A 14,515-nucleotide genomic window follows, 5' to 3' on the forward strand; every position below is an offset into this window, starting at 1 on the left:
TTAAGGACTCGATGCTCTTATCTCTTCACCGATCTGTGTTTCCACTTCACTTCCCTATTTGCTCTCGATTGCTTTCATAAAACAGTTCGTTAAACTTCACAGAAATACGGCAGTGTCTAGTAGGAGTTGTGTACAAGCAAGAAGAGTTAAAGCCCTTTACACAGTCACCTTGTAGGCGTGCACATGGTTTCCACATTTGTCTTACAGCTAAGCGAGGAGCAGCCTGCAGTTACATGCAGATGAAGATGACTTATTGTACATGCAGTTATGCTCATGTCCTTCAACTGAGAGGGACTATTAACAAGTCAAGGTTATGCAAATGCTGAAATTCCATATATCGGAGGGAGACTTACAACCAGAGCCCAACCTTAATTTGCTCTAAGATTCCAATCGAGCTGGGTATCTGCAAAATGGGCAACTATCGCTGTGACCCTTAAGATCCAGTATTACTGTCTATTAACTGTTTTGTGCAAAGGAAAAACAGTATCCTCTGACATAAAAAGAGCTATTAGAGCTTAATGATCAAAACTTAGATTCAAGGGAGGTCCAGTTTTGCCCAGCTTCTCACCCTTTTGTCAAAATCTAAATCCTTTATGACTTTATAAGTTCCGCATTTCCAAACGAATAGGCTCAATCTAAAGATCAGATAGTAAATCTGGCACCAGGAATTGTTACGGCATTAGAATGCTAATTAAATATACATTGCATGGGAAGGAATGGGAGGATTAGCAGGGGCCGGACAGCTCATTCCTTCCCCGGACCCTCAGTGGGTTTAACTCGGCCACGTTCCACTTCATTATCAGGGCTGCAGACCTCACCGAACTTGGACATATGACATCAGAAATTCCAAATAGGACCTGGCTGCAATACTCGTATGAAGCTTGGTAGCACTCAGCAAGGTGTCATCCATGTAACAAGATACCTTATTACTTGGGCCTGTGTTGTAACCACAGAAAGCAACAGGCGGATGATTCAGATGCAGAGGGACTCTGCGGTGGTGGTGGGTGTAAACACTGTCTCCTGTTGGGAACACTGTGGACCTGTCCTGCGTGTACAGACTCATCACACATGTTTGTGGATTTCCTTAAAGCGAACACGGATATTTTTAGACTTCATACTATGAACTTTGACAGTTTGTTTTTTTAAATCGACTCACCCCCACTATCCATTAAAAAAAACTCACCTAAAGTCGACAGGATAGAAAGGCAGAAAAAAGGGACCCACCTGTTTGGACTCAACTGTAAAAAATATGCATGGGTGGATTTATTTTTATCTGTTCCATGCATTATCCACACAAATAAAAGTTTGAACATTTTTCCACCATAAGAGTGTTTAGATTATCTTCTACATCAATTAAATACATAAATATATACCTGCAGTGGCTCTTAAAACATTTTAGGTGACATTATGGAACATGTCTTTGTCTTGCGTCTGGATTTAGTTGCAACTCATCGTGCAAATAAAGTAACTTCATCACACTCTCTACACAGCAGATATAATGTGGGGTACATATAAAACCTATCAATCACCTCCTCTCTGACCTTTCGTCTCTTAATCCAGTTTAGAATGATCTGTTGCAGTGCTGCCAATTAACTGTACAATCTGTTCTGTTAACTTTATGTGCAGAGTGTTTAAACCGTGTCATTACCAGAACTGAGAGCTCTCTTCTCAGCTATTGTTGTTGTTGTTGTTGTTATTATTATTATGATTACTATGAAAGACTGGTGCTGCTGTCATTAATAACAGCTGTCTCTCGTTCTTCTTCCCCCTCCCCCCACTCTCACATTTTTCTCCTCTCCCCGAGTGGAGGCAGATGAGTGTGGTTCTGTTTCTTCCTGTTAAGGTGTTAACTTATCGTTGTGACTTTTGGTTTCTTTACAACACAGTAAGGTCTCACTTTGCAAAGTGAGTGTGATGTGTTGTAATATGGTGTCTGTAGGCGGGCGGGGGGGGGGGGGGGGGGGGGGTGTTTGCTCCTCCGGGGGCCTCTTTTCTTGTGCATGTTCCTGTTGTCTAATATAATTACTGCAGTTTACCCTGCAAAGATGAGTGTTGTTATCTTTGATAAAGACATACTGGAGGATGTCGGTTCAGGATATGATTCAGGGCTGAGGGAGCCCGGAGATTGTGGGATGGAGATGTGGAGAAGGGTGAAGATGGAGATGTAGGGAGGGTTGGAGATGGAGCTGGAGAGATGAAGGGAGGGATGGAGATGAAGGGATGAGATGAGCAATGGTGAGATAGAGATGAAAGATGAAGGGATGGAGATGGGGAGATAGAGGGAGGGAGGGATGGAGATGCAGATGGAGAGATGAAGGGAGGGATGGAGATGAGCGATGAAAAATGAAGGGATGGAGGGATGGAGATGGAGAGAATAGACGGGGACAGATATAGAGATGAGTGGGAGCTGCCGCTGTTGTAGCACGAGCACCAGCTCTCGTACATTCCTTTCGAGTGTGTGGGCGTGTGGCTCCTCTCACCTGTCCTCTCCTCTCCTCTCACCCCTCCTCTCACCTGTCCTCCTGTCCTCCTGTCCTCCTGTCCTGACCTCTCCTCTCCTCTCCTCTCCTCTCCTCTCCTCTCCTCTCCTCTCCTCTCCTCTCTCCTCACCCCTCCTCTCCTCCTCACCCCTCCCCATCGCTCCGACGCAGACAGGCAAAAGGCGGAGGAGGAGCAACGGACCTCCACAGTCCACAGACGCCTGGTTTCGGTAGCAGTCGATCGGTCGGTGGTCGGCAGCACACGGCAGCACGAGCCCCAGCGGAGGGAGGGAGACTCCTCGCAGCTCCACGGTAAGATAACTGACACACACCGCGGCGGATGACGCCTCCTGCGTTTGGCGTGTCACTCCGCCGACGCGTCTTGTTGCCTGGTGCCCTCTCGACCGCACTTTCCCGATCTGTTGATAAAAAAATCTGACAAACGAAAACCGAAGCAAAAATTACGATGACGGGTTAATAATGAAGCAGAGGCTCCCGAGCGAACGCGGCTACATGAGGGTCTAACTACAGCCATCAGTCGCAGTTCCCACCCGGATCTCTAACGGCCGCGACACCGATGAATGAAAGATAACTGACGTTGCCGAGCCGGTAAATGTGTTTTATTATGTTTAATCTTTAACCCCAACTCGTGTTACGTTGACCCGCTGGGGCTCAAACTGGTTTTATCCACCGGGGGAAATGTTCAGCCCGTTCTCTCTACATTTCCCGTAGCTCAGGTGTAAAAGGTGAGTTTAAAAGCCGGTTCCAGTCACAGTTTCCCTCGCTTTTTCACGGCAGGTTAACGTGTCTTGATTGAGCAGTTATACAAGTGAATTATCCGTCCACCCCCCACCCCCCCACCCCCGGTACTCCTCCGCCCGCCGACCTCCGCAGCCCACACGCAGCTGACAGCGCGGTGAAGTCCCGGAGCAGGAGGTGCGCTCCCCGCCTGGCCGGGAGTAAAAATAGCCCGGAGCTCCAGCTTAGCCCGGGTCACTGTAATGCGACACAAACCCACAGACACATGTCCGTCTTTCTCTCCGTGTGAGGACACCTATTGACACAATGCACGCAACCATGACCATCGCAGCTGACTAACACAACCGAAACCTTATTGTCATTATGAGTTTAATCAATTCAAAATAACTTTGAAGCTGTGGAGACAAAAAATGTCCGCATAAAGAATTTGAGCCCGAATTAGTCCTCATAACTACGTGCACACACTCAAGTTTGCGCAGCGATCCTTGTTAGGACCCTGCCTCTACTTCCATTCATTGTGGACAGTCTAATTGAAACCTGATCCTGAACCTTAATTATGACCCCTTCGTACCTAATCATAACCGTTACCAGAAAACAGATCACATTTTACCACCAGCTTTAACCAGGACCTCAGAATTATAGTCTCGCCTAATTCGGACCTGGCTTTAACCCCGGTCCCCATGAGGTCCACTGGTCCTGAGAAGGTCGGTATATATGCTGGAGAGGGTCCTACAGATGCAACAAAAACAAGTACACACATGCCTACACACAGGCACAGCTCCCACTACCCCCAAAGTAGATCACACTTGCTCCATCCAGCCTTGTCACTGCTTGGCCCCGTTATGTGGGTTAACAGGATGCCTCAGAGTTGTGCATGAAGATGACACCTGTTTCTTTTAGGCATACTCAACGCATCCTCCATTTAAACGTGTGTACGCACAGTCACGCAGTTAAGATGGTTATCCGTTTTTTTTTTATTGTGAGCAACAAACGTTTGATTTTGTGTGAAGTTGCCCTTTAAAAGCATCCCTGCGTACTACTGCATGTTGTGTGTATGTGCTGGTATTCCCCTCTCTCAGCTCAGGTTTGAGTTTGCAGCTGTCGCACCCACAAGTCGCTGCGGTGATATAAGGCTGCTGTGGCTGCCCAGGTGCTGGGAACTCAAAGGACAAAATAACCTAAATTCCACCAGCAGCCTACTTTCTGTGCTTTGTCTTAAAGTGGAGGGCGAAATAATTCATGACCTGTTTTATTTGACTCGCAAAAATGCTGCGGCGAGGAGGTGAAGTAAAAGCTGCCCAGACATAAGATGTCTCTTACAGCTGCAGATGTAAAAAAAATAAAAAAAAAACAAAGGTGAACAGCACAGAGTATGCGGCAATATTTTAAACTAAAAAGCCATAAATCCTGTTTATGAGAAAACAATTGTAGCCCAATTAGAGGCTCAGGGGAGAAAAGCCCTGTGCACGTTATTGATAAACAAAGCGCCGCAGGCTCTGAGTTTGCCTTGAAACTTCTCAATTATTATTTCAAACCAGAGAGACCTGCTCTTATCAGTTTTTAGTCTCTCGCCGAATCGTTTCCTAATGAGCTTCCAGTCCCCCTTTTAAATGCAGCTGCCGCCTCAGAGACAAAACACAAACAGCAGCTTCTGTGGCCACAGGCGATGATGATTTCTGGTTTTTATAGGTTTTTCTCACAATGGAAAACTGCAAAATAAAATGCTAAAAGAAGGAACGCAGATTGTTCTAAGGAATTGCAAGATATGTAGATAAAGGTCTACTAGAACAGAAGCATATTCCGTATGCAATGAGAGACGTCTTTGTTAAACAATGCAAAAACCACTGATACATTCTCAGCAGTCTTAAATATAAATTGGATGTCACTGGACTTAAGGACTTAATATAACTTGCTTGAGCTGACAATGACCATCTAAAGTAGCTTTTGGATGTTGTCCCAATGGCCTGCCTGTGTGTCAGTGTGGATGAGCCAGGCAGCTTTTGGCTGGAGAAGAAAGGTGTCCTGGTGAGTAAGTGGCTCCGAGGCTGGAGGCTTTGGGGAGAGCAGCAGATGGATGATGATGTAGCGGGTACTGGCGCTCCCTGCCTCCTGCCGCCATCCGTCACGCGCTAATGATCGTGTCACACCTTCTCCCCGGGCGGCCGGGCTGCTTCTGCAGCGCTCAGCTCAAAAAACCTGGTAGCTCCACTCAAATCCCGTCTTCACGGACGTTGGCTGAAAAGCCCGGAGACAGACTGTGCCGCAAGCCTCTCCATCGCCTGCCTTCACCCCTCTTCACCTTTAAAGTCCCCGCAGACTGTTCCCTCATCTCTCCCCATCCCCTGCCTCCCTCGCCTCCCATTAATCTTGTTTTCTCTGTAGTGTATGTCGTTCTTTCTCCTCGGTCTTCTTACACAGTGTTCCCATTCATCTCTGATTGCTGTACAGTCACAGCTCTCATACATTTCAATACCTCCATTCTTCCGCTTATATTTTATTCACTTTTTCTTTAATTATAACGATTACGGGCCATTTATCACTTCTATCCCTGCCCCTCCTCTATGTCTGAGGTCAGCCACAGTGCACCACACGTGGAGCTGCTCTGCTTGGTCAAAGGACACCTCAACAGGAGCCTGTCAACAGCACGTTAGGAGAGTTATGTGTTTATATGACTCCAGATCGTGTACTCTTCTCTGGACTGCAGCAGACTCATCCCTGCAGCATCCAGCTCTGATAAACAACCAAGCCACGACTAACAAGTAGATTCATTATCGAGACGGCTGATTATTCCCTGATTAGTTGCCTTGTCTATAAATCGTCCGAGATGAGCAAATAAAATCATGATCTTATAAGATGGAGAAAATAAGTAAACTTTCACATTTGAGAAATTTGAACCAGGAAAGTGATTTCTGCCTAGAAAATAAGTAATCAACTATGAAAATATTCCTCGACAAAAATGTCTATCCTTTCAAGATAAATCTTTCATGCGTAATGGTTTCTTCAATATTGGTTGGACATTAATCAATATATTTACCTATATATCAATAACAAACATGGATATATGCATCACACCACAATCAGATTTTTGTATCAAACAAACCAACCAAACTACAGTTTTGTTTACTCCCTTTGTAAATATATTAGCACAAATTGTGGATTTTTTATGATGATACCTAACACATCGTTAAATTGCTGGAAACAGCACGTGCAGAGATCTCAGACGCCTCCCCTCCCTACTAAGAATATTTTGTTCTTGTTGGAATCGCTGCTGTGGCATATTGTGTTTCATTGAGGCGGTGTTGCTTTGCTTTACTTTAGAAGTAAACACCACTTGGTACATGCGCTTAGAGGGGCCTTTAAAAAAAAAAACTGCTCTTATCTCCATTCGGGTGTTAAATAACCATGCTGTGGGACTCGGCATCCCCCGAGCTCATTATCCTGTCCCAGGTGTTACAGCAATAAGAGTCCCCACGAGCTCTATGTTACAGCGGAATGCGTCCCCACTGAACGCAGTTGGCCCTTTGAACAAAGATGGTGGAATGCCACTTCCAAAGTTTTGTCTGTCCCGTTGGTCTTAGCAGTATTCTCACCACCGGGACGACAAATTCAGCCCAGCATTCTGGGAATATCAGCGTGGGCGGATCGGATGATACCCTCCACAGCTGCTGCTTCTAAGAAAAGCTCGAGGGCAAAGTCTAAACACGCACACACACCAGACATGCGTACACATGAGCCACACACATGTAAATACACAGGCAAATACCACGTCCAAAGCACAGGCCTATATGTTACGGTCACAGATGCACAGGCCCAGTTATAGTTCATTTACGGTAGCAATTAACTCTCAAGCCTGGGGAGTGTTTGGGACAGGGGTTAATACACACAGACATTGGCTGAGCTACTTGATATTATTCCCAGCAGCTATTCTTTTGTGCTCGAGCAACTGTTCCGTATGAGTGTGTTTGTGTGTGTAGTGGTGGTTCTGTTGTACAATGACCACTAAACACATTTTTTTGTTTTTTAATCTCTTCAGGCTGTTTTCCATTGACCAGTAAAGAGCCAGCAGAGAGAAAAGCGGTATAGAAGGCGAGCACGGGCGGAGAGAGAGAGAGGATAATTGCGTTTCTGGCTGCCCTGTGGGAACATGGGATATATGACCTCATCATTCACCTGTGAGGCTCTCCAGTAAACAACGAGGTTCGGAAGAGCGTACACACATACACACATGCAGGCAAAGATATTTCTACACAGTGAACAAGGCCAATGCCCACAGCAGACCCAGTCAGCATTGTGTATTTTTTTTAGGAAGATGACTGAGGCCGCTGTCGAAAGGGCAGATGTCCTCCTTAAAACCTGCGATGTGACACCGTGTGATGTCCTCGGCTGTTCCTCCCCGCCGCCATGCCTGCCGCTCTGCAACCAGAGGGAGGAAGAGGAGTGCCGCCATGACAGCAAGAAGCCAGAGCAGCAAGTAAGTGACACAACCATGCCTCCCGCTAAGTACCACATTAATAATACACCACCAATTTATGCAGCCCTCCCCACCACCGCTTCTTACATGCTCACTCCATGACAAATTGTGTCCCTACTTGCAGAAACACTGTAACCAGGTGCAACCAAAGAAAAAAGTCAAGGTAAGCTAAAATAATTGCGCCGCTCATTATTCATCCTCACTGAAATATCGATTGCATTACACTCTATGAATATGTAATAATCTGTGTGTGTGTTTGTGTATTTTAGGCAAAAGGAAAGTTAGTGCGCAGTATGGCCGTCTGCGAAGAGTCCTCGCCATTTGAAGAAATCCAGGTAAAATCCACACCATCATCCGCTTCCTGCTCCTCTTCCTCCTCCTCCTCCTCCTCCTCCTCCTCCTCCTCCTCCTCCTCCTCCTCCTCCTCCTCATGTTCATCCACACACTGAAATGATTCTTTATTCTCCTCTCAGGAATCTCCAGACAGTAACATCTCATCTAGCTGCCAAGACAATGAGAGAACATCCTGTAAGGAGGAAGAGCAGGAGAAGAGCGCAGATCTAAAGAAACATTCACTGTCCAAAGGTGTGTGTGTGTGTGTGTGTATGTGTACCCGCCTGTGTGCATGTCTGTGTGTGTGTTGTGATTGATGTCTCATAAAAGAGAAACAGGAGAAAACAAATAAAATGTAATAAAGTGGAATTCTGTGCCACTATTCAGATGCGGCTCTCTCGGGGTGTTTTGATATTGCAGTGCGCTTTTTTGCGTTATTATTTGTATTGTCTCGTAACTCATCCCGCCCGCCTCTGTCGCCGATCTCTCAGAGTCCAGCGCGGAATACACCGACTCCACCGGCATAGACCTGCACCAGTTTATCGTCGACACCCTCAACAGCAACCCCAGAGACCGAATGATGCTGCTCAAACTGGAGCAGGACGTGACTGACTTCATCAGCAGCGATAGGTGTGTGTCCGTGTCTGTGTGGGTGTGTGGGTGGAGCAGAATTCATAACCTTATTGTGCTATCTACCTTTTGAATGTGCTGAAATGCTGCTTGAATTGTGTTCATTGAAAATGTGTTTTTGTTTAGCTGACTTACTACAATTCAGTCCAAACAGCTCATTTAGCGTATTGATCAATATATTGATCCGGTTACGTTTGTGTGGGCGTGTTTGCACCACAGGGGATGACACTGGATTAAAGCCACACACAAAAAAATACTACGAGTCTCACTTTACCTCCTTCTCTCTGCTCTCCCTCCCTCCCACTTGCATCTCTGCCTCCTTCTATTTCCTCTCGGCCTCCCTCCTCCTTTTCACTCTCAATCCCTCCTCCCTTTTCATCCCGCCTCTCTCTTTCCCCCTCATTTCCATCACCCTCAGCCCCTTTAAAAAGTTCCATCAAATGTCGTCCTACCACCGTATGCTGGTCCATCGGGTGGCGGCCTACTTTGGCATGGAGCACAATGTAGACCAGACAGGCAAGTCTGTCATCATCAACAGGACCAGCAGCACACGCATGTAAGCATCTAGAATGTATCTGTGAGTGTATGCATGTGAATCCTTGCCTGCTCGTGTGGACTAACAATGGTCTTTACTTTGTCTGCCAAGACCGGAGCAGCGTTTTTTGGACGAGGTGCGGGACAAGACCGATGAAATCCACTGCTGGAAAATGATCCTGAAGAGAGACAACAGCTCAGATGATCAGGTCTGTCTGTGCTCCTATATCTATAGTCGCCCGTCTCTAGGGACTTTACTCCCCCGCTTGACATTTATGGCGTCGCGTCAGCAAATTGACTCGTTCTCATTACTCGCTTTGCAGACCCGAAACCAACCCTTCCGAGAGAAGCAGGGCAAGTCAATGGAGGAGAGGGAGGAGGAGTACCAAAGAACACGAGACCGAATCTTTAACCAAGAGGTGAGACAAGGAGACAGAGGGAGATGAGGAGAAACAAGACAAGGAGACAGAGAGGAGAGCTGCTAATTTCTCTGCTCTTGTGTTACAGCCGCTCTACACCCAGGAGAGCGCCCATGTAGAAACCAGGTAACCTTGCCTGTAGTGCATTTTCACCACGTGCTTTTTCAATTCTTATATTTAGCTGAGAACATTAATATATGTGTGTGTGTGTGTGTTTCTTTGTGCAGGGCTGTGGAGGAGTACAACCCATATGCTGAAACCCAGAGGAGAAGACAGCTCTTCAGGTAAAGCTCTGTCGGCAAAGTGTGGTCATTCATCATCTTAATCTGATCTGCCTGGCTGCCACAGACTTTATCAGAGTCTGCAGCAGAAACACAGAGAGGACCTTTATTTGTGTGTGTTTGTCCGTGCGTCATTAACTGAAGCAAAGTCTTTGCAGATAATTTACGTCAATGAATGTCATGTAAAACCTGCGGTCCCTCACTGTGCCGGAATCGAACCACTTTTGAATGAGGTTGTAGGATAATTCTGGACGTGCCCCACAGGAGGAGCCGCGGCAGCTCGGGCTCCAGTGCGACGGGCAGCAGCCGGCAGAGCAGCACCGACACAGACTGTCGCTATGGCAACGAGCCCCAGCCCTGGAGCAGCACAGACTCGGACTCCTCCTACCAGTGGACAAGCCCCGCCCCGAAACCCCGTCAACCTGCCAACCACAGCTGGGAGGGCCGCGGCTCAGGTGCGTCCTCAGAATTAAAATGTGGTGACTTTTTCGTCACCTCTCATTTCACACCTTCGAGGTGTAAATTCAGACGGTGAGACGCTTTGCTCCTCGCACTGATCCCCCACACTTCATCACCGCGACGCACTCGGGAAAATCGCTGTTTATAAATTAGCAGTTTTTTTTATATCTTTTTTTTTTAATCAGCAGCAACTAATTAACCGAAAACCAGTGGAAGTTCTTTTGGTGCGAAAAAATGTCAATCCACGAATGTTCACACCAAGGCTGTAAATTTTCACACGACACCTCCAGACTTCATCGCATATTCAGGAGGTGACATCATCGCTGAGGGACTGCGCACAGTATGTTGGAGCACGGGGGGGGGGGGGGGGGGTTCATCAGACTGAGATGTTTTAAGGGGATTTGTCATGTGTTGTGATAATAATCTCTCCTCTCTCCTCTCGTTCTTCCTCTGCTGTGCCTCTCAGGCTCCGTCTCTCTGTTCAGACTGCCACCTGCCGGCCCCCACCCCCCGACTCCGCCCATCGTAGAAGAGCCGGCTCACAACTCTGCCTACATCTTTGAGAACGGGATCCCACCTGGCAGCATACTGGTGAACCCACAAACTGGTAGATAACACACGCACGCTAACACACACACACACATATATACACGTATACACCAGTGAGGTTTTTGTAAACACCACACTTATAAATGATCACACTCGACCCTCCCTCCTCTCAGGGCAGCCATTCCTGAACCCTGACGGAACCCCCGCTGTGTACAACCCACCAGACGCTCAGCAGCCAATCAGGAGCCAGACTCAGCTGCAGGGCTCTCTGCCTCAGCAGCAGCCACAGCAGCAGGTAGCGAGCGCACAGCAGGAAGCGTTTGACATGCAGGATATGTTCATGCATGTACGGACACACAAATGTCAGTGTTTGTGCCTTTATCTGTGTCTCCACATGTGTGTGTCTCCCTCAGGTGGTTCAGTACTCGTCTGTGTCCTACCCAGCTCCTCAGATGTTGCCTGTCACTCCCTCACAGCCGTACTCGACAGTATGTATCACTGCACAGGCCGACAGCTGCTTTACACATGTGTGCTTATGCAGAATGCGTGTGTGCGTGTGGGGGGGTTTTGACCTTCTTTCTTTGACGGACAGATGGAGGACTTCTCCTCGCAGTTCGCTCGCATGACAGGGAGCTGTCAGTCAGCTGGTGAAGCCCCACCTCTCTACCCTCCCAGTCAGGGTTACATCTATGCAGCTCCTCTCCCACCTCCCCTCCCCCTCCCCCCCAGCTACTGCCAGCCCTCACCTCAGGTAGGGAGACGAGCGTCCGACGCGATCCATATTTTTTCCACTTCTCTGCTGACTCCTCATATAAAGCGCTCGTCTTGTGACTGATGTGATGCTGTTTTATGAAGGCTGCATTGATCAAGCATTCACTCCGACACCAAAATCCTCCTGTTCAAAGGAATTTAATGCTACACGGGGGAAAAGTCATATTTTTGATAAACATATATTATCCTGTAGGTGCCTGTGTTTTACTACGGCCAGTACCCTACCTCAGCTCAGCAAGGATGCCGGCCAGTCTCACCCAGCCAGCACATCCACAGCCAAGTAGCACAACCAACAGGTACTTTCCACCATCTGTGTGTATGTGTGTGTGTGAGCCCGCCTGATCGGGTGTGTTTGTGTGAAAAAGGCCCAGACTGTGGCAGTAGAGGAGGGGGCCGTTACACTGTCAGAGATGTAGTCTGAGGGTCTCACAGTGAACCGGTCTCTTTTCCTGCTGCTTCTTTTCTGCGCAGGGATAAAGACCAAAAAGACGATCACACCTCAACACTGTGTTCGATTTGACAGTTAATCACAAACTGCTGCATCCTCACTTCTCAGTCAACACCTTCTGCGGCACCAGTATCTGTGAAAACAACTCAAGCTGGTGTCTCGAGTTTTGTTGTTGTTGCTGTTATGATTAATGTTGAGAATAAAGGTATATATCCAACCAAATCCACTTCTGCTATATAAATTATGCAATATTCTTTATTTTCATCATAGGATTTAAGGAAATGAAAATAAAACAGAAAACTACCCAGAGCTATAAAAAATGAATAAAGGACATTTACAGATTATAGCTATGGCCATAAAGGTGTTGGCTGAAGCTGAAGCTTATAACAACCATCCTATATTAACACAATTAATAAACTCACTTCATGTTAAATACAGGTTATGTGGATGTTATGTTATTGTTTTCTGTATACATTTTTATATTTGCTTATTAACAAATAAAGAATTTGTAGATCATTTGATAAGAGCTTATTTATTTCAGAATGTTTTTACTAACGCTATATGTTTTCAAGCCTCATGTTGTTCTCCACAGCTCTTTCTAATATGTCCCTATATAACTCGTGAGCTCTTTCATGACTTTTCTCTTCAATTCAAAGGAAAGGCTGGGATAAAATATACATCTATTAATGATTGTCTTATTTACATGTGTTTGCAGCAGGTTACCCTCCCACTGTGGGGGTGCAGCAATCCTCCCACACTCAGGCCCAGGCTGTGCTGGGGCCCTACTCACCAATGGCCTCTCATCAGTGTAGCATGGTTCAGGTAAACACAGAGCACCCAAGGGTGTCATTCCGCGTCAGTGTTGAAGTTCACAAAGTGCGTGTGCAAGCAAATTCTTCACTCCAACTTTCACTTCCGTCCTGCAGGGGGGCGTTCCGGTGTCCTACCCCCAGAGTAAAGTTGTGACTGGGGTGGGCGGGGAGGTGGGTTACTGCATGGTGGCGCCCCCGTCCTCCCACCACAGCGTCTGCCATCCTCCCAGCTGCACCAGCCTCGGCGCTCCGGCCTGGAGCGCACAGTACTGATGCCGCTGCAGCGAATGGAGCGATGATAATTGTGGTTCCTGCGTGACCTCACCGCACACACTTAACGCAAGCGCCTTTTTATTTTCCACTCTCCCCTCCATCCCTCCCTCCCTCCCTTCTCCCCTCCCTCCCTTCTCACCTATACCCCCTTCTTCCTGACGATGCCCACAGGGCTCACTGTTCACACACACACACAAATGTACCACTGTACCAAAGCTTAATAGTATATATATCAGAGCTGCTGTATTGAATGCATTATTTATATACACAAATGGAGTTTTATAAATATATTATAAATTATATACTGTGTTTTAATGCACTGTGTGAAGAGAATAAAGTGTTATTGCTGGAGTGACACGGTCGCCTTTTCTTTGTCGCCCTGGCTCTTCATGTTCATGTTGACGATGTTAATGGGGGAGGATGCAGCCATGATGAGACATACATCAGGACAGAAAGCGCTTCATACGCTCAGAACGTCGAATAGAAACCAGTGGTGGTGGTGTGTGCACAGTGGGGGAGCACAGATAAGGTAGTTAACCTCCCACTGAGATCACTAATGGGAGATGAATGTCACTGCATTAAGATGTGAATAACTAACGAGCCCACGAAACATGTTGATCATTGGGGACGTTTGGTTTTCTTTACGAAGCACAAGACGTTCACCCAAAGAGATTGTGATGACGTTCAGGCTCAAGTCAACATGACATGTGTAACATTTTATATAAATAGCAAAGAACATTTCCAGTTACCATCCCAGATTAAGCTGCAGGAGAATTTCTATGTTGAGACTTGAGCGCCCCCTCCTGCTCTGACACTCTCTGTGCACCATCCTCACATCTACATAAAGGAAACCAAGTAATGAGATGTATCCAGTGAATTTACTCGTCTTACTGAATAACTACAGCACTAGTGTTTATTTATATAAAGGAATGCAGCTAAAATTAGCTTCTATTTATTGAATCTGCTAATTAGCTTCACCATTAACCAATTACAACAAATAATTTCAGCTCTGATTCAATCTGAAAAGTCATTGTTTTTCGACACAGACAATTTAACAATTTTGTATATGATATTATTCATTATTTATTTTTTGTGCCTTTTCTACTGTCACAAAAATATAAATGTTGAGTCAAAGACACGGATCAGCATCCAACTAAAACGAGTCTTTACAAATGTACAGAATCACTGCATCATTTAAATGGCTCCTCTTTCAAGTCCTCCTCAACCGACGTGTTACTTCACTGCGATAAAACTACTTTCACTGCCATGTGAACATTAACTGATGGGCCAACGTGT

At 46.5% G+C, this 14,515-nt stretch overlaps 1 protein-coding gene across 3 annotated transcripts; it reads left to right on the top strand.

The window, feature by feature from the left end:
• The first annotated feature begins 2,639 nt into the window (after positions 1-2,639).
• arpp21 (cAMP-regulated phosphoprotein, 21) lies at positions 2,640-13,570 on the top strand. Of its 3 annotated transcripts, none has more exons than XM_062409668.1 (20): positions 2,640-2,792; positions 7,273-7,436; positions 7,545-7,710; positions 7,835-7,873; positions 7,980-8,045; positions 8,184-8,295; positions 8,535-8,673; positions 9,092-9,229; positions 9,320-9,416; positions 9,531-9,626; positions 9,715-9,752; positions 9,854-9,910; positions 10,172-10,362; positions 10,833-10,973; positions 11,089-11,210; positions 11,329-11,403; positions 11,508-11,666; positions 11,880-11,982; positions 12,850-12,956; positions 13,061-13,570. In XM_062409668.1, the coding sequence occupies exons 3-20, from the start codon at positions 7,549-7,551 to the stop codon at positions 13,217-13,219; spliced, it is 2,001 nt and encodes a 666-aa protein (XP_062265652.1). In that variant the 5' UTR covers positions 2,640-2,792; positions 7,273-7,436; positions 7,545-7,548; the 3' UTR covers positions 13,220-13,570. The 3 variants fall into 3 exon arrangements, with proteins under 3 accessions (XP_062265652.1, XP_062265654.1, XP_062265653.1); XM_062409670.1 differs by having other exon boundaries at positions 12,853-12,956; XM_062409669.1 differs by having other exon boundaries at positions 7,549-7,710.
• The last annotated feature ends 945 nt before the right edge of the window (positions 13,571-14,515 follow it).

This window comes from Platichthys flesus, chromosome 17, assembly GCF_949316205.1.
Source record: "Platichthys flesus chromosome 17, fPlaFle2.1, whole genome shotgun sequence".
Lineage (NCBI taxonomy): Eukaryota > Metazoa > Chordata > Actinopteri > Pleuronectiformes > Pleuronectidae > Platichthys > Platichthys flesus.